Genomic DNA, 24,114 nt, shown 5'->3' on the forward strand with positions numbered 1-24,114 from the left:
GAACCCCGTCAACGTCAACAGATACAAACAGGGGCTGGGGATTTCTGAAAAGAACCCCGTCAACGTCAACAGATACAAACAGGGGCTGGGGATTTCTGAAAAGAACCCCGTCAACGTCAACAGATTCAAAGAAGGCGCCAAATTTTAGTAAAATAATTGGGCTACCAATAATCATTTTGGGCCTGTGAAATAATTGTTGTACTCGCCCCAAAAAAAAAATTGGGGGTCAGCCTTACACTGCGTTTCTTCAAAATCAAACATAAGGAAGAGACCTAGGTAAGTAAATCAAGCAGCTGCAAGGTTAATGAATGTTTTGATTATTCTGTAGTAAGATATTGCAAGGCAAGCATTCAGCCTATCAGAATTGTATCAGCTTCATTAGATATATGTGAAATTGTCCAAACATTAAACTCTGAGACACTTTCAAGAGTAAGAACCAAGTTTGATCTAATTCAGTCATTCTGTCATAAGATATTTGGTGGAAAGAAATCAACCAATCAGAACGTAACAGCCTCAATAAAGTTGTACGAAACACGTTGAGGTCAAACTCCTATGAGAAAATTGAAAAGCAGTATACCTGGCAAGTTTTATAAAATTTGATCATCCCTTCAGAAGATATACGTACAGAGACCAATTAACCAATCAGAATGTATCCGCACAAAATTTGCAGAAACTCAACTCTGAGCAAACGTCTTGATAAGTAAGTAGTATTCCAGCCAAGTTTTATGAAAACGCAATCATCCAGCATGGAAAGCAATCAACCATCAGAAAAACAATCACTAAAATAGGGCGTAATAAACTCCTGATATTAGTCAACACCAAGAAATAATATCTTTTGTACAACTTCAGATGTTGGTGAAAGTTTCATTGTAATAGGACATGAACTGTACATAGGAGAAGATGTCGATCCTGAGAAGAAAAAACGATAAAAAACGCATGTTAACACCACTTGGCAGGCTTGTGATCACAAGTTACATTTTCCCTGTTTATCAAAGAAAGGTGTTTGATTTAAATCATTTGATCAGTAGTTGGAAGGACAAGACAGTAATACACTTATTTTTCTTGAGCAGCAAATCTACCAATAGTCTGAAACCTACAATGATCATATAGTATAGAAAAATGTTTACCAAAGCAAATTCCGTATTGTATGTATATATAATTGTATGTATATATATATTAGCTTGGTCAACAAGCCAAACTACCCACAACATATATTAGACTGGATTTCAGTCTGTATGATCATGTTCTTGCCTATGGTTTTGTTCAGGTCCTTGTGCAGTACCATATTTGCCACAATTAGTGACCCTCCCCCTTCCAGCACCCCTACACCTTTTTCAGGAATAATCAAAATTATATAGACCCCTCCCCCTTACAAACCAGACTGGGTCAGTCAAAATTTCAAAGTATTTACACTTAAAAGCAAAGATTTATGTCTGGTGATCATGGCTGGACTTTCTGTGAAGGGGATGAAACCTTTGACTTTCAAACCTCCAGTCACACTGGGATGTTTATTATGTACTTTCTTGACAACAACAGTTAAGTTGCACAACTTTTTTTTTCACAACTCACATTTTATCGCCCCTTGCTCCTCTCAAAGCCGATTTTGTTATAAAGCACCCGGGGTGTTAATTACAGCGAGTGAAAACGGTTTGTGTAGCCGCAAAACATATCTGCATACTTACTTTGAGATAGAGTTCCTGGTATGACAATGGCGACCAGGAACAAAATGGAAGAAAGTCGATACATTTTGAGATTTGGTAAGAATCTGTTTGCGAAATAAGTCGACTCTGCCTCCTGGTGAGGTTGTTGTTTCTATTGAGGAGTGACCATGTACCACTTCAGTCCATTCACCTTGGCTCACCTGTAACAAACACCAAATAAAAACAGTTGTATTATAATTCCTGTGGAAAAGGCTGAAATTTGAACAAAACACACAAAACAAGAATTCCATGAAACTACATGCATGGGCAAGAATATTGCACTACACATTACGGATCTTTGTTGGAGGATTATTTTATTCTTCATCTTGTGAATCTTTATCAGATGACTAACTTAATTTGTTGGACTAAAAAGAAAACTAAGTTCTGATAATTTTAATAAACTGTCTCAGTCTACCAGAAATCGGAATAGAGAAATGTTGGAACGCAGAGTTCGCCAAAATCTGCATCATTATGTTTGGTACCAGCTTTACCTCAATCATGTGGCAAAACAATGACATGAGTGCTTACTTGTGCCATTTATTTGACAGTTACCAGTAATTATAGCATCACCAATAACTAATTTTGATATGTTGGGCAATAAGCTGTAGCAGGTGTAAATTAATTAATTAATTGGACATGCATAACACAAGTAATGACAATATCTAAAAACTGACCGGCAGCACTCGGTCAGCTGTGAAATCAACAACATGGGTATATTTTTGTGGGGCCCATAAAGAGGTAGGTGCATCAATGACCACAAAACGTTCTGGCAGTATGCAAGTTTGACAGGACAGGTGGCGCTACATCGAGGTTCAATACTGGATTTTCGGACTTAGTCAAAGTGGTGGTATAAAAGATTGAGAGTGGGCACAAAGCACAAGTGCAGGTAGGGTAATCGGAAACAATTTTCTGTTGCTTTATGGATTTTAGCTTTATGATTATTTTTTTTAATTTTCATACCATTTTTATTTTCTCCCATAAAACTCGCCAAAATCCCAAAAAGTTGGGTCACCAGCATTGCATTGCTAAACTAATAACAGTAATGTCAGGATATTGGCTTTTTGTTGCCTTTTTAAATATAGAAAATACACTTTGTTTTGATATTGCTTTATTACCGATTTATTAGATATAGAGTCTGTGTTTCAGTAGACATTGTTTCTGTCATAACATATATAGGTGTCCATCATGGAGGAAACAAAATTCTCTTGCAATTTAGTTGATGCTAAAAGCTATAAAAATTGAAAATGGATTCAAATGGTTTTTTTTAATAACCTGTTTTTAGCCATTTCGTTAAAAAAAACTATAGCACAAAATCATGTCATTTTTCTTTTGAAAGTGAGCCATCACTTTATAATCTGGGAAATTGAAATAAGAGGTTATTAATTCTTCATGATTTATCATTTTCCAGCTGGTTCCTTCATTTCATAAACTAAAAAATATAAAGTTTACTTTCAATTTTAAATGTTAAAAGAAATCATTTACCTTTACGAGTCCAATAATATTAATCCCACTAAGAATACTGGCAAGGAATCTGAAGTCCTGGGTGGGTCTTTCAGTGTTCTGTCAGACAACGTTTCACTCGAGTACAATATACACTATAAGTCATTCTTGTGGTCCATTCATGTTTTAAACTACTCTAATAAAAGGTCAAAGTTCAAGAGTTCAGACTTGTCAAACCTGTTATGAATACCAAGAGAGCTATTTTTGAAATCATACTTGGCAATGTTGTTAAATACTTTAAAACCTACTACACCTTATGTAAAGCCTGTTACGCTGATCATATTGTATATATTAATCACCTATTTATACAAATATAAACATTTCAGGAACCATTGCTCACGTTTTACACTTCATGCTATGTATACTTCATTAATCGGAGGTAAGTTACCAGTGCCCAACTATTTATTTCTCAAGGAGGCTAAATAAATATATTTCAAACCATATTTCGCAATCACCACTGTCTTTGCGCCACACCAATGCCTCCGAGCTGGGACTACACCTATTGGACTGATCAATAAGGGTCTACGCCCAGCTTTTCCAACTTCTTTTACACCCACTTACAAATAATTGTATGGATTTTCAAAATAGCATTTGGGCAAGGCTGGTTCCATTAGGCATAACAATAAAAGGCGTCATGTACCTACACCCAGCTAATCTTTTCTTAGTCACAGAAAGTATTAGTCAAAGAAAATATATAACAGAAAACATTAGTCAAGGAAAATATTTACAAGCTAATATTTAATTTTGCTCGCATACAAAAATTACAAGGAGTGAGAAGATTGTATCATAAAACGTATCCTAAAGATGTCTATTTCTGGTTACAGGGATTATCTATACCAGACTTGTATATATACATACAAAAATAATATGATAATTCATATTTTATCTTATACATTTTTTATTACAATTTGATTGCTTCCCTTAATGAAAAAATCTATCTTTATTTTTTAGTGCTGATAATCGTGTTCTGCTAAGAAAGTCTTTCTTTATTATTATATTTCACTGATTGCTTCCCTAGCTAAAAATGGCTCTATTTTCATGGAATGAAGAAAAAATAAGGAATATCTTCCCAAGTTCAATAAAAATACTGCTATATTTTCCCAATTTATGCAAGAACCACAGGTGCTCAGGTTCTGGAATATATGCAATATATTATCGCACCCATATACTAAGTATAAGGGGGTGCAATATCTAGTCGGTGCGATAATATATCACATATATTCCAGAACCCGAGCACCTGTGGTAAGAACAGGCTATTGTAAAATTTCGGTTGAAAAATCACTGAATTTTTTGGAACTACAAAAGAAATGGATGATTTTTTTTCTGCCAGAAATGGATTTTTCTGCCAACTCTTAGTATTAGTAACCTGTTTTTTCCATTAGTTGCCATTAGAAGTTTACAATCCATATCCGATACAACAGAAGCATTGTACACAATTAATTCCTGTAGGAACTCTATCTAAATCTGAGATTTATAACGATAGAAACTTTATCGTTATAAATCTCTGATTTAGATAGAGTTCCTACAGGAATTATGTACACAATATACTTATGCATTCAGGGATACTGTTATCAGGTAATAATCACTACAATTTGATATCAGAATCTCTGTCAGGACAACAAAGATCTAAAACCAAGATTATACCCAAGTGTTCCTCAATAGCTGTTACACAACACACATTGAGAAAGATATTGGCTGGTTGAAAGATCCTATGGTGTTTTTTCTTTCAAAACAGGCTGTGACGTAACATTTTTGCATAATTTTGTCTTATATGCCATTTTAAAAACTTGTTTAGAAGATTGATGGACATTTGATTAAACAATTCCTCAAATAGTTTGCGTGCCTCTTTTCCATTTCATTTCGGAAGTATTAGTTTACCGTGTTGATCTAAACCCCTAAAACGTCCGACACCCCCTAAACATCAGGAGAGGTACGTCCAAACACTAATTACCGTGTCCCATTCAGCAGATTGGGAATATCGTGGTAGGACCAAAAACTGACTTGTTGAACAATTTGCCGAACTGATAACTTTTTGAAACTACCTGATGTAAATTCGGATCCCCAGTTAACCGGATGGCGACCACATTTCCACTCAGCTACTCACCACTACCTGCCTACACACCTCTTTCTTTTCACTAACATGCGGGCGATGGAAGTCGTGCATTTCGCACGAGCGAACTCGATGTTCATTGGTTAATAGAACTGAGGTAAGCTCAGACTGGCCACGCCCTCAAAGTCGATCTCACGTGTGTTTCAGGTAACATGACATAAACAAATCAACGAACATAATCTTTTTAAAAAAAGTAGAGGGAGTATATAGTTGCCTTGTTTGTTTATTCATCAACTACAATGGACAAATTATCCCAACACTTTATAAAGGATTTTATTTTATTTTATTTTATATACATTAAACTGTTGAAGAATTGTTAGGGTCAGAGGTAAAAACACAACTCTGTTGAAATATATAACACTAACTATTTGACAAATTAACTTTCTTAATTACAAAAATAGAAAAGTCCTGGAAACAAGTTTGGATTAAGCCTTTTCCAATTTTATTAATTCCCATGTCTCAGATAAATCAAAAGATGCCGGGAGAAGGAAGGGGGAGGAGGGCCTCAACCACGTGTGTCAGGTCGTTTCGCCCTAGATCCCGTTCGCCCATGGTCGTTTCGCACTATTTTGTTTCGCCCTAAACAACGGACTTTGATACTCTAATATAATTCCGTTGATCTGACAACCAAACATGAGTTGTTTCGAATAGCCTGTTAAAATGACCACTTTAAACAAAATATCATAATTAACAAACACCACACACACACACAAATGTACCCCTCAAGCAATAGCAATCTGTTAACACTAATGATCCTAAGCACGGGTAAGTCGTCAAGCAGGACTTTGTTTGAAACGGGAGCGAAATGTAATTTATAAATGAAAATTGTATATGTCCCGAAACGACTTTATTTAGTCCCGAAAAATCTTGTGCCATGACCCGAAACGACTTCGGGACTCCCGAAACGACTTGTTACCGAAACGACCTGTTACCGAAACGACTAGCATGGAACCTTGATTTGCAATCATTGTCCATATTGTCCGAGCCTTAGGGTTCTTATGGAGAAGCTGTTAGATTTTTTTTATCAAATTTGACACACGTGACCTTTAAAGCAGAGCGAAATTATTGAAACATATCTTACAGTCTTCACACCGCGATATTCAATAAATCTGTGTCTTCCTTTTATCTACGATTATATAACCACGGATACAAGTTTCGTCTTTGAGGGACCCAAGTGTTTTTAAGTTCAAGAATTTCTGTTGATCGCATGACTTCCCGATTTCGTGTCGTAGTTATTTTTTGAATATTTTTTTAACGCAAACATATTGTATTTGAAGTGCCAATGACTTTTATTTTGTATGTTAACCGCTTTAGAATCTCAATTGATCACGTCTTATTTTTCGGAGTAAATTTGGATTACTGTAAAAAGTAAAGAAGTCGCGCGACTCCGGCATTCTACAGTGTAAACATTCCTCATCTAATTCCCCAACACCGAACCGTCCAACCATACATTGTAGCCCCAACAGTCCGGCACACCCTCGACCTCACCCTCCCACAGTCTGTCAAACACTCCAAAGGTCACAGTGACAAAATATAATTATATACCCGTCCACAATTCCTTTCCCTCTGTCCTCGGTGCCATTCCATGTTAACCTAACTACGTGTCTGGTCTTGTCAGAATGTTCCTGGTACACTTGCACGACGCTATTCATGTTATGTTTACTTTGACAATAGATCGATCTTGTTGGATCAGGTTCAATATTCTTATTTCAATTTGAAAGTACACACAAAGCAAAACCCACATCGTACACATGGGGACAAATCTATAGCGTGTTTCCCAGTGTTAACAACCCATTACCAATGGCAAAGCGTGCAGGATACTAACGACTGCACAACTGTGAACTATAACAAGCGGTTTATTTAATACGCGAATATTTCAAATATCGGGACCTAGATCCAAAAGAAAAGTTTTCCTTGTCACAGAAATTGTAGAGGCACATATTTTTGAGTCGTGGACTAATAGTTTTCCCACTCATTCCATTATAACACTTAGAAATTGGACTCGTCAACAAATTCTACCATCGACTTACGAACCAGTGACGCATGTCCGGACATAATTTTAAAAACATGTCGACATAATCATATGTCGAATAAATAATTATGTCGACATACGTACATGAGAGTCGTAAGTTGACGGCAGACTATAGCTAATGCCGCATTAATCCGGTAGCATGGTAAAATCCTACAAACATCCCTCGTGTCGAGTGTACTTCTGGTCCAGCAATGATTTTATCCTTGTGGTTTGGCTCTTGTGGTATCTAGTATTAACCTATTTTATTTCGTGTGACCAGGGTTTACTACCAGAAAGGAATAGTTATGCCGTTATGTGGTATTTTCAGACAGAATGCTGGGACAATATATTAAGTGTGTTTTTTATAACCATATCTGTAATTATGTGAGGATACGATTTATGTAACTAGCATGCACATAACTATATATGTTAGCAATCTTTTCCACGGACGTATGACCAACACAGGAATGCTGTCAACCATCACTGACCATCAGGTATTCCTATTTGTAGCGAAAGTCATTAGCATCAATTAATGTAAGCCTTGTGCTTGTATGTGTGCTTCTGGGGCAAAGAGTAACTGTTACCTTGAACTGAGCTCGACAAATATCCGTCGGCGCCTGTTGTCAATTTCAAAGGGTCAACTCGATATCAATGTATGGCCCATTTCATTACGTTATGACATACAAAACCATTCACGAGTAAGCGGAACGTACTAAGGGTTGAAAGGTTATCAATTTGAATTTCTTCCAAATGACGGATTCATTGGTTTATATAGATGAAGTATGATATAACAAAGGTGTCGTGGAGGGGTAAATGTCCAGATCTGTAGTATTGGTAGAATACGATAAATATAACACCCTTGGTTGATATATAATCACGTGACATATATTGCCAGTCCATAACAGCACGTGACCCATACCACCAATTTATGACAAGAACACGTGACCCTAACCACCAGTTTAACTAAACACGTGACGCATACCACCGGTTTATATAAACACGTGACCCTTTATTTCTACCACATGACCCTTACTACAAGTGTATATGAACACGTGACCCTTACTACCAGCTTATATCAAACTTGGACCCTTACTACAAGTTCATATAATTACGTAACCGTTACTTACAAGTTCATATAATTACGTAACCGTTACTTACACGTTCATATAATTACGTAACCGTTACTTACAAGTTCATATAATTACCTTACCGTTACTACAAGGTCATACAATTACGTGACCTTTATTACAAGTTCATATAAATACGTTACCGTTACTTACAAGTTTATATAATTACGTTACTGTTACTACAAGTTCATACAATCACGTAACCGTTACTTGCAAGTTCATATAATTCCGTAACCTTTACTACAAGTTCATATAAATACGTTACCGTTACTACTAGCTCATACAATTACGTGACCTTTATTACAAGTTCATATAATGACGTTACCGTTACTACCAGTTCATACAATTACGTAACCGTTACTTACAAGTTCATATAATTACGTTACCGTTACTACAAGTTCATATAATTACGTTACCGTTACTACAAGTTCACATAATTACGTAACCGTTCTTTCAAGCACGTGATCTTTACCTTAAATAAACAAAATCAGAAAAAGATTTTTTTTCAAGATATGGAGACTTTCCCAATACGGATGTATACGAAATCATCTTGATACAGGGCGTCACTCGGACACACGAGAATGTCCACGCCATCGGATATTTAAATGGAAATGCAAACATTTCGTTTCACAAATCCTGAAACTTGCTCGAGATCGGTATTGACCTAACAAACAGCTGCTCGTCGTTGACTTTCTGCATGAGTGATCTTCAGTGTGGAAAGTCACACACTAAATATGACGAATCTGAATGTGGGTGTACACCCCGACCTGTGGACAGTTGGGAGAGGTTTCCTAAGCTAAGCTGTATCAGGAATCGGCATCTCTCGTGCGTTTGATGGCACCCGAGACATATATGCTACACTCTGGCTTTATATGTCTCTGATGGCACATATTCCTTGCTGCATTCACAGAGCCATTCTTTTCAGACCATTTGTAAAACCTTCACGACCATGTACCTTTTTTAAATCCTAGGACAATTTTTATAGATACATGTATAATATTATCGTTGATAATGTTGATATCAATTGATCAAATTGTAACTGTACATTTCAATAAAGCGGTTACAATTCAAAACGGCACATTGCTTGTGATTGCTTGGCTTGTTCTTTTGTTCGTTAAGGTTTTTTGCGTTCTCGTAACATCTTCAGATGGTTGTGCAACCCAAGGGCCACTTCAAAGTGCAAGTTTACTGAAATGTCACGACCAGGGCACGGTAGCATGAACGACACTATCCGATAGGGTTATTGGGTATGGGGTGGTCGGCTGCTGCAGTGGATAGCACACTTGCCTTTTACCAAGGCGGCCTGGGTTCGACTCCCTGATCGGACGTAAAACGGTATGGGGTCACCTGCCCGAACACATGGGTTTTCTCCGGGTACGCCGGTTTCCTATCACATTAAGATCCCCGTGCTAACATCCGGGCCATCACGAGTGATAACTATAAGTTGAATAACTTGAAGTTAATATACACTATATCCTACCTCATTGTCCTAACGTCGGGTTGACCAGCGGTGCAGAGGGAGAGACCGCCGGACATGACGAGTAGGCAGGAGAGAAAAGAAAACAATGCTAAACTCCCCGATGTCCTCTAATACGAGCAGAACGCCAAGTATATAGGGAACAGGGAACAGGGAACAAAATGTCTGTATTGTCACCTACAAGGTCGTTTATGGGATTTTAAACATATGAGGGCCGCATATATGTGTGCATGGGGAAACATCTGGTATGATATATGGTTACGTCACTATAGCTGTTAACCAAGACAATCATTGGTGAACAATAGACAGTAGTTGGTTTTGAGGCCATTCGACAGACCTAAAGCCTGAATGTAATATGGTAACAAAAGGGTATCGTTGTAAGCCTGAATGTAATACGGTGATAAAAGGGTATCATTGTAAGCCTGAATGTAATATGGTGATAAAAGGGTATCGTTGTACATATGTAAGTCTGAATGTAATATGGTGATAAAAGGGTATCGTTGTAAGCACACCGATCCATTAGCTGCTCGATAAGGGACTGTGATTTGACAAACGCAATTTTTACTTTTTTTTGTTCGTATATGTGTTACTGAAAGAGTAACTAACAATATCTAGTTTCGGGACCGTCAGCTTTTGGACAGTCTAGCTATAGTGCATGGGCGTGACTGGTCTTACCGACGACTGGGGGCCAAATTGCAACTAGGGTCCAGGGTTGGTGCCCTGGGTGAGTGGTGTGAGGTGCGAAACCCCCAGAAGCTGTAGAATTTCAAGCATGACATGGGCCAGAAAAGATGTATCGGTCGAAGAAAGACAAATAGCCGAGAAGGTGTGGGGAGGAGGCTCCCCCCTAAACCCCGCCCTGTCTGCGGCTATGTAATGTTTAGGTACAGCATCAAATATTGCCGTAGAGAGAAGTATATGAAAGGACTTGTGAACAGGTCTCGTCATTTGTTACAAATCTCCTAGCTGTGAAATTCGATCGTGTCACACAAACCACCCATAGCCTCTTGTTCAATCGATTATACGGTAGACATTTCTGATCTATAAACTCGTTTGTGAATAGAAATAAACAGTACAAATAAAATATATGTATATATTCTTATGTATTTAATAAACCTGATGGATTTGTAGTCAACTCCAAAACAGTATATGCTCAGCTTCGCCTGCCATGGGCAGACGGATTTAGAGACAAGAATCGATCGTTCTACCCGGGTCACGCCCATACGCTAACATTTCTTACACTTGAACGCGTTTAAACCGCCTCGTGGCTGCTATGGGGGAGTGCTACACCCGTATGTACACCTATAAACAGATCTACCCGGTTGCAGCCTGCTTATTCTTTGATAGCTAACTTGATACAAGATAAAACGATTATGATCGTTTATTACGAGCAATTAACAAGAGAACAGATCAGATTGTCCATATAGTTTCAAATGTCAACCAGTTCACAATTTTATCTTTAACTGACACCAGAGACAATCTCACGTTGGGAAAGAAAATAAACATGCATATGATACTTAACTAACGAAGGTATGCTATTGACTTTGCACTAAGTAGGTGCGGCCATATTTAATATGGCACTTTAATTTACATATTGGAAAATCCTTAAGGAATGCACAGGTGATTTGTGAACCCCTTAACTATATATATACATACAAGGTGTGAATTGCTGGGTCTGGTCTAGAGTCAAATAAAAATCACTTAGAATTATTCTATTCAATGCCAGTTTATCTTTGAAACGCCAGAATGGTTCCAGTTTTAAATGCAATACATAGACAACAAGGTTGTTTCGGCGATAAATGGTCGGAACTCGATTTCTATCCGTATTATAATCGATTGTGCTAATATTACAAACACCGGGTAGAGTTATTATTAGCCTGTATATATTTGTCTACGTCTACTGTCATTATAACGTGTGTATTATCTGGTGAATATTAAAGTAGCTATTTTGTAAAACCATACACAGACAATTAAGTGTGTCTTTTCTTGGGAGATAGGCCCATATGTTTAAGGTAAGAAATTAGATCGTGTACATGTGTAAAACATCAAAAAAGGTAAGTTCCTGTTTCAACGAGTAAAACAATGCCCCTGTGATTTTTCGGGAACGTTAAGCTATCTTTATAGTTATTCATTTGTCCAGTTCTAGTTGTTACTGCCAATGATAACTAACGACACCGGTATCTGTAACCTTTACCTGATTGTAATGTAATCACACCTTTTACGCAGGTGCATCAACGAAATATTTAAATTATATCAAAAGCAATATTTTAACTAAAAGTAAACCATTAAATGAACCTACCTTAGAAAGAGTCTTGTACGATGTCCACAATCTCTTTTCGAAATGAAGAGTGACCACAAGCAAGAACTCACCCGTCTACAGTGCGTCCACCCACTACGTATACAGTGAACCCTAGCGCTGAGCGGATAGGACTGACCGCTAAATTAAGCCACAATTGTTAGGCGAATGTCAATGCCATTGCAAACTGGTTTTTCGTGTTTTCACAATTCTATACGCACACTTACGCCTTCCTACCGGGGCGTTGTCCAATAGGAATGTTGCTTCTGTCGTAGCCCCTTTGACAGATGAGCAAGTAGGATATTTTCAGTACGTGTTCACACTCGAGTGATTTCGTTTGATAAATTGGAAACTGTTGATTTAGTTCACTCAACATTTATACTCGGCACAATAAGCACAGGTATTCAATGGAAGATAGAACATTTACGATCATGTGATTTTCACAATGGATTTTTCTTCGTAGGACGTCGTTTTTAAATACACTTCACATCGGCGATACTAATTTGGAAAGAATTTTCCATATTTGACTGATACTTGAGGATTGTTGGGCATTTGTTTATTTTTTCACAAAGAAATGTCAGTTATTCGGTGTAAGGTACAGTTATGTCAAAATCATAATAAGTTTGCTATTCAAATCAAACAGAGCTACGTGTATCTTCATTTATACGGCGCTTTTGAACATTTATCATTGATCTTATGTATTCCTCGAAAATGAAATATCCGCATGATACACACATACAAACATTACAAAATACAAGGGATTGAATATAAATACAACACATCACATACACACAAGTTGAATTGAAAATGGTATTTTACTTAACTTTGAAAAGACAAAAGAAACAGCACGGAAGAATATATCAGTATGAATTTATATGAATAGGTTATAGCGACATGTTATCGATGACCTTGTGTTATAGCGACATGTTATCGATGACCTTGTGTTATAGCGACATGTTATCGATGACCTTGTGTTATAGCGACATGTTATCGATGACCTCGTTCATGTATATGATAATAGGTTATATCTCTTTTGTGTAATTTACATTGAAGGTTTTATATAATACCTCTCAATGAAAATTGTTAAAAAAATGTTCGAGTGGCAGGAAAATATGTATAATGCCTGTATTTTTTACCTCCGGAATATGCAGTATACACACCTAGTGCCTGAAAACAGGTATATACGTGTATCCTACTATACACGCATACATACATGTTGATAATGATATCCCAGTAAATAACTATCCCTATAACCTAGACCCTCAAAACAAGTAAATTATTACACTCTGATAACATATATATACGTAAATAATTACACTCTGATAAAATAGATATACGTAAATAATTACACTCTGATAAAATATATATACGTAAATAATTACACTCTGATAATATATATATACGTAAATAATTACACTCTGATGAAATATATATACGTAAATAATTACACTCTGTTAAAATAGATATACGTAAATAATTACACTCTGATAAAATATATATACGTGAATAAGTATACCTCTATAACCAACAGTCCACACATACTAACATAATTATTCTCTACATAATTAGTGTTTAGTCTACTCAAATTAAACCCAGTACACTCTATGTGTAACAACCTAAACCCTACACATACACATATACCACCCTGCATGTAAAAACCTACAGACTACTCACCTAAACCTAAAACCTACACATACACATATACCATCCTGCATGCTAAAACCTTCAAACAACTCACACGTAAATATTTACACCCTATATATGGATTAACCTAAAACCTACACATACACATATCCCACCCTGCATGCTTAAAACTACAGACTACTCACACGTAAATATTTACCCTCTGTGTAACAACCTAAACCCTACACATACACATATTCCACCCTGCATGCTTAAAACTACAGACTATTCACACGTAAATATTTACACCCTATGTGTAACAACTTAAAACTTACACATACACATATACCGCCCTGCATGCTTAACACTACAGACTGCCCACACGTAAATATTTACACTCTGTGTAACACCCCAAACCCCACCCATACACATATCCCACCCTGCATGCTTAAAACTACAGACTATTCACACGTAAATATTTACCCTCTGTGTAACAACCTAAAACTTACACATACACATATCCCACCCTGCATGCTTAACGCTACAGACTACCCACACGTAAATATTTACACCCTATGTGTAACAACCTAAAACTTACACATACACATATACCATCCTGCATGCTAAAACCTTCAAACAACTCACACGTAAATATTTACACCCTATATATGTATTAACCTAAAACCTACACATACACATATACCACCCTGCATGTAAAAACCTACAGACTACTCACCTAAACCTAAAACCTACACAAATGGTGACGACAGAAAAATGTTTGAGTGAATGCAAGTGAAGGGTGACGAGAGAAGGGTATTTTAGTGAATGCAAGTAAAGGGTGACGAGAGAAGAGTATTTGAGTGAATGCAACTGAATGGTGACGAGAGAATAATGTTTGAGTGAATGCAAGTGAAGGGTCACAAGAGAAGAGTAATTGAGAGAATGCAAGTGAATGATGACGAGAGAAGAATATTTGAGTGAATGCAAGTGAAGGGTGACGAGAGAAGAATGTTTGAGTGAATGCAAGTAAACGGTGACGAGAGAAGAGTAATTGAGTGAATGCAAGTGAAGGGTGACGAGAGAAGAGTAAATGAGTGAATGCCAGTGAAATGTGACGAGAGAAGAATGTTTGAGTGAATGCAAGTGAAGGGTAACGTGAGAATAATGTTTGAGTGAATGCAAGTGAAGGGTAACGTGAGAATAATGTTTTAGTGAATGCAAGTGAAGGGTGACGAGAGAATAATGTTTGAGTGAATGCAAGTGAAGGGTGACGAGAGAAGAGTAATTGAGTGAATGCAAGTGAAGAGTGACGAGAGAAGAGTAATTGAGTGAATGCCAGTGAAATGTGACGAGAGAAGAATGTTTGATTGAATGCAAGTGAAGGGTAACGTGAGAATAATGTTTGAGTGAATGCAAGTGAAGGGTGACGAGAGAATAATGTTTGAGTGAATGCAAGTGAAGGGTGACGAAAGAAAAGTAATTGAGTGAATGCCAGTGAAATGTGACGAGAGAAGAATGTTTGAGTGAATGCAAGTGAAGGGTGACGAGAGAAGAGTAATTGAGAGAATGCAAGTGAAGGGTGACGAGAGAAGAATATTTGAGTGAATGCAAGGAAAGGATGACGAGAGAAGAATGTTTGAGTGAATGCAAGTAAAGGGTGACGAGAGAAGAATGTTTGAGTGAATGCAAGTAAAGGGTGAGGAGAGAAAAGTAATTGAGTGAATGCAAGTAAATGATGACGAGAGAAGAATGTTTGAGTGAATGCAAGTAAAGGGTGACGAGAGAAGAGTAATTGAGTGAATGCAAGTGAAGGGTGACGAGAGAAGAAAAATTGAGTGAATGCAAGTGAAGGGTGACGAGAGAAGAGTAATTGAGTTGGATGCCAGTGAAATGTGACGAGAGAAGAATGTTTGAGTGAATGCAAGTGAAGGGTGACGAGAGAATAATGTTTGAGTGAATGCAAGTAAAGGGTGACGAAAGAAGAGTAATTGAGTGAATGCCAGTGAAATGTGACGAGAGAAGAATGTTTGAGTGAATGCAAGTGAAGGGTGACGAGAGAATAATGTTTGAGTGAATGCAAGTGAAGGGTGACGAGAGAATAATGTTTGAGTGAATGCAAGTAAAGGGTGACGAAAGAAGAGTAATTGAGTGAATGCCAGTGAAATGTGACGAGAGAAGAATGTTTGAGTGAATGCAAGTGAAGGATGACGAGAGAATAATGTTTGAGTGAATGCAAGTGAAGGGTGACGAGAGAAGAATATTTGAGTGAATGCAAGTGAAATGTGACGAGAGAGGAATGTTTGAGTGAATGCAAGTAAAAGGTGACGAGAGAAGAGTAATTGAGTGAATGCAAGTGAAGGGTGACGAGAGAAGAATGTTGGAGTGAATGCAAGTGAATAATGACGAGAGAAGAGTATTTGAGTGAATGCAAGTGAATGGTGACGAGAGAAGAATGTTGGAGTGAATGCAAGTGAATGATGACGAGAGAAGAGTATTTGAGCGAATGCAAGTGAAGGGTGACGAAGGAAGAATGTTCGAGCGATTGCAAGATAAAAGTTAGTCAATGCAAGAGAAGGGTGACGTGAGAAGAATGTTTTAGTTATATGAAAGCGATGGATGACTAGAGAGTATAGTCGTAAATTACAATCATCTCTATGGTGACAATTTTAAGTTCTTTGTTTATTGACTGTCGTTATTTTTTTAACGTGAAATTGCTTCCCAAAGTGTGTTTATTAATATCCTTGAGATTTAGTAGATTTATTGAATATATTTAATTGTCTCTCACAAAATTAATGAATTTATATTTATGATCTTAGACATGAACAATCCTTATATTGAAACAAGACTGGGTACTATCAATATTAATTTATTTGTCATTTTTTATTTCACATACATTTACATTCATGCAAAATCTGACCGAGACGCGGCAAGGTATAGCAGCAGGTTAACAGTATATCATACACTATTAGAGACCCGGATGATGACACCGCAGTCAACGTGACTAACACCACGGATAGATTTATATCGGAAGCATTTCAATCACTGTAATGTCCCACTGAGTGGTTCAGGTTAGTTTATTTGACATGTCTAAAGTAAAGTATAGTTTAAATAGCGATAAATCATAGCAGAAATGTTTGTATTTTTAGAACATATTTAGTTATTTGAATTTTGGAAGTTGTTTGAAATGGAATGTGGGGGGGGGGGTGAAATTTTAATATCCAGTTGTCATGGTAACCATGGTAACCAAGCAATATATTCATTGTAACATTTAACGCACCAGGCAAATAACCCGAATATCAATTGAATATAAAACTATTCAATAGTCGAACTATAATCAAGGAAATAAAACTTAGAGGGAAATTATATATTTTTTCCTGGTAAAACTTGGCATTTTGAACACTTATTGTTACAGTAAAAAGGCTCTATGCAGTGAAACAGACACGTTAGTGTTCTCTCTGTCATACATGTACATAGTTCCGTGTTTATGAATCGTCGTCACTGTTCTCATTAGGCTATAGCGTTACGCTCTCCGACTAAACTACATACACTAGTACTCCGTCCCCCGAAATAGCTACATGTTCCCCTCTAACATAGCCACGTGTACATAGTTAGGCAAGGACTATGCCATCCGACACAGCGAAATGTTCAGGCCAAAACATCGTATCCCTAAACAGCTACATGTAAAGGCAAAGAGTATAACTTCACATACTTATGGTAAGGCCAATGTCACGCCCTAATATAGCTACATTTAGTGAGCCCAATGCTACACCGTAATAAAGCCCCATGTTCGGGCCAAAACTTCATACTTCGAAACGGCTAAATGTAAAGGCCAAGATTACGCCCAAACAAAGCTATATATTTAGGTCAAGTTTACGCCCGATATTGCTGCAAATGTACATATTTAGGTCAAACCTTTGACCTCTGAAATAGTTACATGTTGAGGGTATTGTTACACTCTCCTACATACCCTGTCTCCTGCATACACACACGCATGCAAACATACACTATACACACATGGATACACGTCCTTGAATGACCTTAGCTTTTAATAGGACGTTAAACAGAATTAAACCAAACCAAATACACTCTCCTACATAGTTATAGGTTAATGCCAAAGTAATGGCCTTTGACATACATTGTAACGGAGAGGTCAAGGTTACGCCCAAACATAGATCCATACTTGATTAGGTCTAACAAGCTAGCTCCATACAAATGTATGTATTTAGGCCAGGGCTACTACGCCCTTCGACATGACTAGATGTTGAGCCCAAGGCAACTTCCTCACAGGGTTTCTTGTTTAGACACATACACGGAACAAACATGCCCAAGTCTGTTCACTTTATCCCTTCATGATAACAGGCAACGGACCCTGCTGCAGTTTCATCAAGAAGTATTGACTGGCATTAATGTTAAGTAGTTGCATTTGTGAAGAATAATCCTCTACGGAGCTTATGAATTGTATTGCAAATTGTATATAATAGGTTAAGCAATATAGACATGCTTTGTGACTTAGAGTTACTGCCCTTAGGAAGGTGTTCATATTTCATTTTTTTACAGTTCAATTACATTATATAAATGTTAGATAGCAACGGTGCTAAAGTGTATGATTGGTAGTGAATATAGAGGTCCTGGATTCGACCCCTGAACTTTTCAACTTTGTTTGTTTGTTTTACTTTTCATTTCATAATATTCAAATGTCTTTTACTTTGAATCAATCAAATGAAAAGAATTAATAAACTGCATCGCAAAATGTTTTTAAAAGGAATACATCTGTAGAAAACGTGTGAAGTAATATTCAATACACGTGTCAATGGTAATATTGTATTTAAACCTAATAGTATCCTTTACTATTGTCCTAGTAAACCACTTTGAAACCTTACTTTTAGTTCGAGAAATGCGCAGCGTACCTGCTGTACATATAATACATATCTTTATTATACAAAGCCTGTTCCTTTCCAAGGAAAACGATACTGCTGACGAGTATCAACAATCACGTGTGCAGGTTGTTTTTTAATTTGTTGTTTTCTTCTCTGTAAACTACTATAATAGCAAAACTCATGTCTAAATGGAAGGACATGGCAAGCGAAGCATATCATGTGTAATTTCTGTTGTTAAATGTTGAATATAATTGTCTTTGCAAAGTGCCGGTAACTATCTTAACAACACGAGGAAATGTTACAATGTAACAATCATATCTGATGACAAGTGATTTCGAAAAGAAATGAACTATTTGGGTATATATATGCTTGTCCTACTCGGCCATCTTATCAGTATGTAATCAAAACTGTCGTAACTTTATAGCATCACATTACAATATAAGTTGTACAAAGTTATTAAGTCGTAATAACGAGAAACAAAGTCACACTTCTTAAATAGTCATAACAAATAGATACTTAGTCATTATTATGAAAATTGTTAGTCGTAATAACTTTATCAAGTAACATCGAGATACTTAGTCGTTTTAAAGATATACTTTTAGATGCCATGTATTCTCGTTTCCCTTTCTTATTGGAAACCCCGGGACACGTTGAAAACTATCATTGCATATTAAACACGTCAGCGTTCGCCAGTGTGTGAGTCCCTCCGTTACCTGCAACAGAATTTCAACCTGGGGTTAACGCCTGACCACTGTCGTGGGAGTCCAACGTCACACAAAGGTACGTGTTACAGTTATTGCCGTAGTCCATGACTGTTTCTCCCCTGTTTCTCTGGATAAAACAGGTCAAGTTCATCATGTTTCCCCAATGCTCCCCTACTGGGGGTATGAGGCGGTTTTTGGCGGGACTTTTAGCGGGAATTGGTCAGTCCGAGCTGGCTGAAGCATGTACTAGTTAACTTAATGCGTACAGCATGAGGGATGTATAATATCTAATCTTACAAAGTTTTTATTCATACTCTCTGCTGGCTGGTGGAATGTCGAATTTAAACTAATTTTTGATCTTTTTAGTACTTACTACCTTGCTGCTTTTAGTGGAAAAAAACGCAATTAACACGGCCTTCATTGCAACTTGCTTCAAAGATGCCTGTATCTGGGGTAAGGCCGGAACACCGCACGCCCCTCCCCCGGCCCCCTCGCTAACACTCCCACCCCTCGCCCTCTCGCCCCTTCTCTTCTCCTACAACTCGGTTAGGTTTACTGCCACTACACTTACTAAATATTAGGAATTCGAGGGGCATGTATCCAGACAACATACTCTAACCACAGTATAGTATTGTTGTTGGAGTAAAGCGTTTTTACTGAATTAAAAAACAAAACGAGTGTGCTAGTTTTTGGCATAGTTTGTTCTGTTGCAATTTTCAGTTTTATAAAGGAATTCTAAAAATAATCTGTTCTTAGCTTAGTGTCGACCTTCGTTTGTTAGTCCCCTCGATCCTAATCAATACCTTAGCACGAAATCTTAAATCCGCACCCGGTATCCAAAGCATTAAGTAATTACAAAATAAATATGTTACGTCAATATTCAAAAATGTAATTATGTCCTATAATAATAACAAAACATACAACACTTGATATATCTAGCTAGAATAAGCTATTCTAAAGCCCCTTACAGTACATAGATATACAATTTATACAATCAATGCAATAAGAATATATACTTGAATTCACTTGAATGCTACAGCACAGATACCGCAACATGTACCCTTGACCATTTTATACTCCACCTGGGTTGTTGAAGTTGTGTGGGCAGGAGAAAAAACACTCTCTTTGAATATTCCATGCGTACGACAATTTCGGGGATCGAACCCCGACCGCTTGCGTGGAAGGCCGAAGTGTTATAACCACTCGACCAATCCGCCCATACTTTTTTTATTCAAAAGAAAAGTAACTTAGTGTGTACCTATTGGAATGTATAACCTCGGATTGTTTCTCTGAGGAGGGATTTCAAAATGGAGGAAATTGAAAATAAAATTTCGAAGTTTTGGCCAGTCCTTTCGGAAATCTGAGATCGACAGTGTTTTGTATGTGGTCCAATAAATGGTTACTGCTTGCTGGTTAGGGGTGCAATGGCCAGGACTATTGGTGTTGAATTGTATGGCTATTTCAAATCAATTGTCGAAATTACTCTGAAGTCTACAATCTACAACCACTGTTGTTAGTGTGAGTACCTTTATACACGAATCGAACGTAGTCGTTCACAGATAGTGAACCACCGAACATAGGCGTTCACAGATACTGAACCACACCCCATCCGCGTTAGTCTACTACATAGACACGTAGATACTGAACCACGCCCCATCCGAGTTAGTCTACTACATAGACACGTAGATACTGAACCACACCCCATCCGCGTTAGTCTACTACATAGACACGTATATACTGAACCACGCCCCGTCCGCGTTAGTCTACTACGTGGACAAGTAGATACTGAACCACGCCCCGTCCGCGTCAGTCTACTACATGGACACGTAGATACTGACCCACGCCCCGTCCGCGTTAGTCTACTACATGGGCACGTAGATACTGAACCACGCCCCGTCCGCGTTAGTCTACTACTTAGACACGTATGATAATGATAATATAGGGTGTAAGTTGAAGTCTGTTATAGTAATTAGTCTACTACATGGACAAGTAGATACTGAACCACGCCCCGTCCGCGTCAGTCTACTACATGGACACGTAGATACTGAAGCACGCCCCGTCCGCGTTAGTCTACTACATAGACACGTAGATACTGACCCACGCCCCATCCGCGTTAGTCTACTCCATGGACACGTAGATACTGAACCACGCCCCATCCGTGTTAGTCTACTACATAGACACGGAGATACTGAACCACGCCCCGTCCGCGTTAGTCTACTCCATGGACACGTAGATACTGAACCACGCCCCGTTCGCGTTAGTCTACTACATGGACACGTAGATACTGAAGCACGCCCCGTCCGCGTTAGTCTACTACATTGACACGTAGATACTGAACCACGCCCCATCCGCGTTAGCCTACTACATGGACACGTAGATACTGAACCCCGCCCCGTCCGCGTTAGTCTACTACATGGGCACGTAGATACTGAACCACGCCCCGTCCGCGTCAGTCTACTACATGGACACGTAGATACTGAACAACGCCCCCTCCGCGTTAGTCTCCTACATGGACACGTAGATACTGAACCACGCCCTGTCCGCGTTAGTCTACTACATGGACAAGTAGATACTGAACCACGCCCCGTCCGCGTTAGTCTACTGCATGGATACGTAGATACTGAACCACGCCCCGTCCGCGGTAGTCTACTACATGGACACGTAGATACTGACCCACGCCCCGTCCGCGTTAGTCTACTACATTGACACGTAGATACTGAACCACGCCCCATACGTGTTAGTCTACTACATAGACACGTAGATACTGAACCACGCCCCGTCCGCGGTAGTCTACTACATGGACACGTAGATACTGACCCACGCCCCGTCCGCGTTAGTCTACTACATGGGCACGTAGATACTGAACCACGCCCCGTCCGCGTGAGTCTACTACATGGACACGTAGATACTGACCCACGCCCCGTCCGCGTTAGTCTACTACATAGACACGTATATACTGAACCACGCCCCGTCCGCGTTAGTCTACTCCATGGACACGTAGCTACTGAACCACGCCCCGTCCGCGTTAGTCTACTACGTGGACAAGTAGATACTGAACCACGCCCCGTCCGCGTTAGTCTACTACATAGACACGTAGATACTGACCCACGCCCCATCCGCGTTAGTCTACTACATAGACACGTATATACTGAACCACGCCCCGTCCGCGTTAGTCTACTCCATGGACACGTAGCTACTGAACCACGCCCCGTCCGCGTTAGTCTACTCCATGGACACGTAGATACTGAACCACGCCCCCTCCGCGTTAGTCTACTACATAGACACGTAGATACTGAACCACGCCCCGTCCGCGTTAGTCTACTACTTAGACACGTATGATAATGATAATATAGGGTGTAAGTTGAAGTCTGTTATAGTAATAAGTGGTGTGAGTTGAAGCTAATTGTGATAATGGCATATATATAAATAAGTCTGTTGTAATAATTTCTGATGTTTATTGAAGTAATTTTAAGTTTACTGTACGTGATATTTGTTGTGAGTTGAAGTTTGCTAAAATAATGTATGTGGTGTAATTTCGAGTCTGAAATAAAGAGCTACAGGATGAAGTAATACTGTATATAGTGTAAATTACAGTCTGCTCTAATGTTATAATTAGGTAAGCTATATATGTATGGTGTAAATTGACAAGAGACAGACTTGAATATGAAGGGTCTGATTGTCGTAAAAAGGTCTTATAAATAAAACGAATAATAATGAAATAATAATAATTCGAGATTCTTTTATCCAGCTTTATCACAACTTAATTACATGGTCGTCTCAAACAGTGCAATCCAGTGTCTGTGTCAATTGCTTAACCGTAATTGGATATGCGTTATTCGTTCCTTATGAAAACAGAACAATGATTAATCGTGGTGAAATGCTGTCAATGTTAATTATATATTATATAACAGCAGGTCTGAATTGTTCACGAGAGCTTTTAAAAGGGATCTTCCAAACCAGTTTTCTCACTACACACCCATCAAAAGGATGAGGGTTTATCTGTTTACAAGATCCCCAAGAGTTTACTAGAATAGTGTTTAAATGTAATGAACGGAAACGGCTGTGGTTAAAATAGCAACACTTTACTTAGTGATCGCTCCACATACTGTTGTAGTTATGCTGTCTGGATGCACAATTAAATTAACTGGGGTATTTGTACTAAGGGACCCTACCAGAGGTGTCTGTTCTTAGGGTCATTAGAGTTCCTACCGGAGGCGTGTGACCTCGGGGTTCCTACCGGAGGTGTGTGACCTCGGGGTTCCTACCCGAGGTGTGTGACCTCGGGGTTCCTACCCGAGGCATGTAACCTTAGGGTTCCTACCCGAGGTGTGTGACCTCGGGGTTCCTACTGGAGGCGTGTGACCTCGGGGTTCCTACTCGAGGCATGTAACCTTAGGGTTCCTACTGGAGGTGTGTGATCTCGGGGTTCCTACTTGAGGCGTGTAACCTTAGGGTTCCTACTGGAGGCATGTAACCTTAGGGTTCCTACTGGAGGTGTGTGATCTGGGGGTTCCTACTGGAGGTGTGTGATCTCGGGGTTCCTACTGGAGGTGTGTGATCTCGGGGTTCCTACCCGAGGTATGTGATCTCGGGGTTCTTACTCGAGGCATATAACCTTAGGGTTCCTACTGGAAGCGTTTGATCTCGGGGTTCCTAACCGAGGTGTGTGATCTCGGGGTTCCTACCCGA

General features: G+C 38.6%; 1 protein-coding gene across 4 annotated transcripts in view; it reads right to left on the minus strand.

The window, feature by feature from the left end:
- The window catches only part of LOC110449968 (hemicentin-1-like), a 38,423-nt gene extending 25,973 nt beyond the window's left edge, over positions 1–12,450 (minus strand). The window contains exons 1-2 of one of the 4 annotated variants that reach the window (XM_021497186.1): positions 12,225–12,450; positions 1,683–1,861 (exon numbers count right to left, since the gene is read on the minus strand). In XM_021497186.1, coding sequence (XP_021352861.1) covers positions 1,683–1,746 — 64 coding nt within the window. In that variant the 5' untranslated portion in view covers positions 1,747–1,861; positions 12,225–12,450. Of the gene's footprint in view, positions 1–1,682; positions 1,862–3,182; positions 3,339–5,242; positions 5,341–12,224 lie in introns of those variants that run through there. The other 3 variants (XM_021497163.1, XM_021497171.1, XM_021497178.1) reach the window with 3 other exon arrangements.
- Between the last annotated feature and the right edge of the window lie 11,664 nt (positions 12,451–24,114).

This window comes from Mizuhopecten yessoensis, unplaced genomic scaffold (genome assembly GCF_002113885.1).
Source record: "Mizuhopecten yessoensis strain PY_sf001 unplaced genomic scaffold, ASM211388v2 scaffold503, whole genome shotgun sequence".
NCBI lineage: Eukaryota > Metazoa > Mollusca > Bivalvia > Pectinida > Pectinidae > Mizuhopecten > Mizuhopecten yessoensis.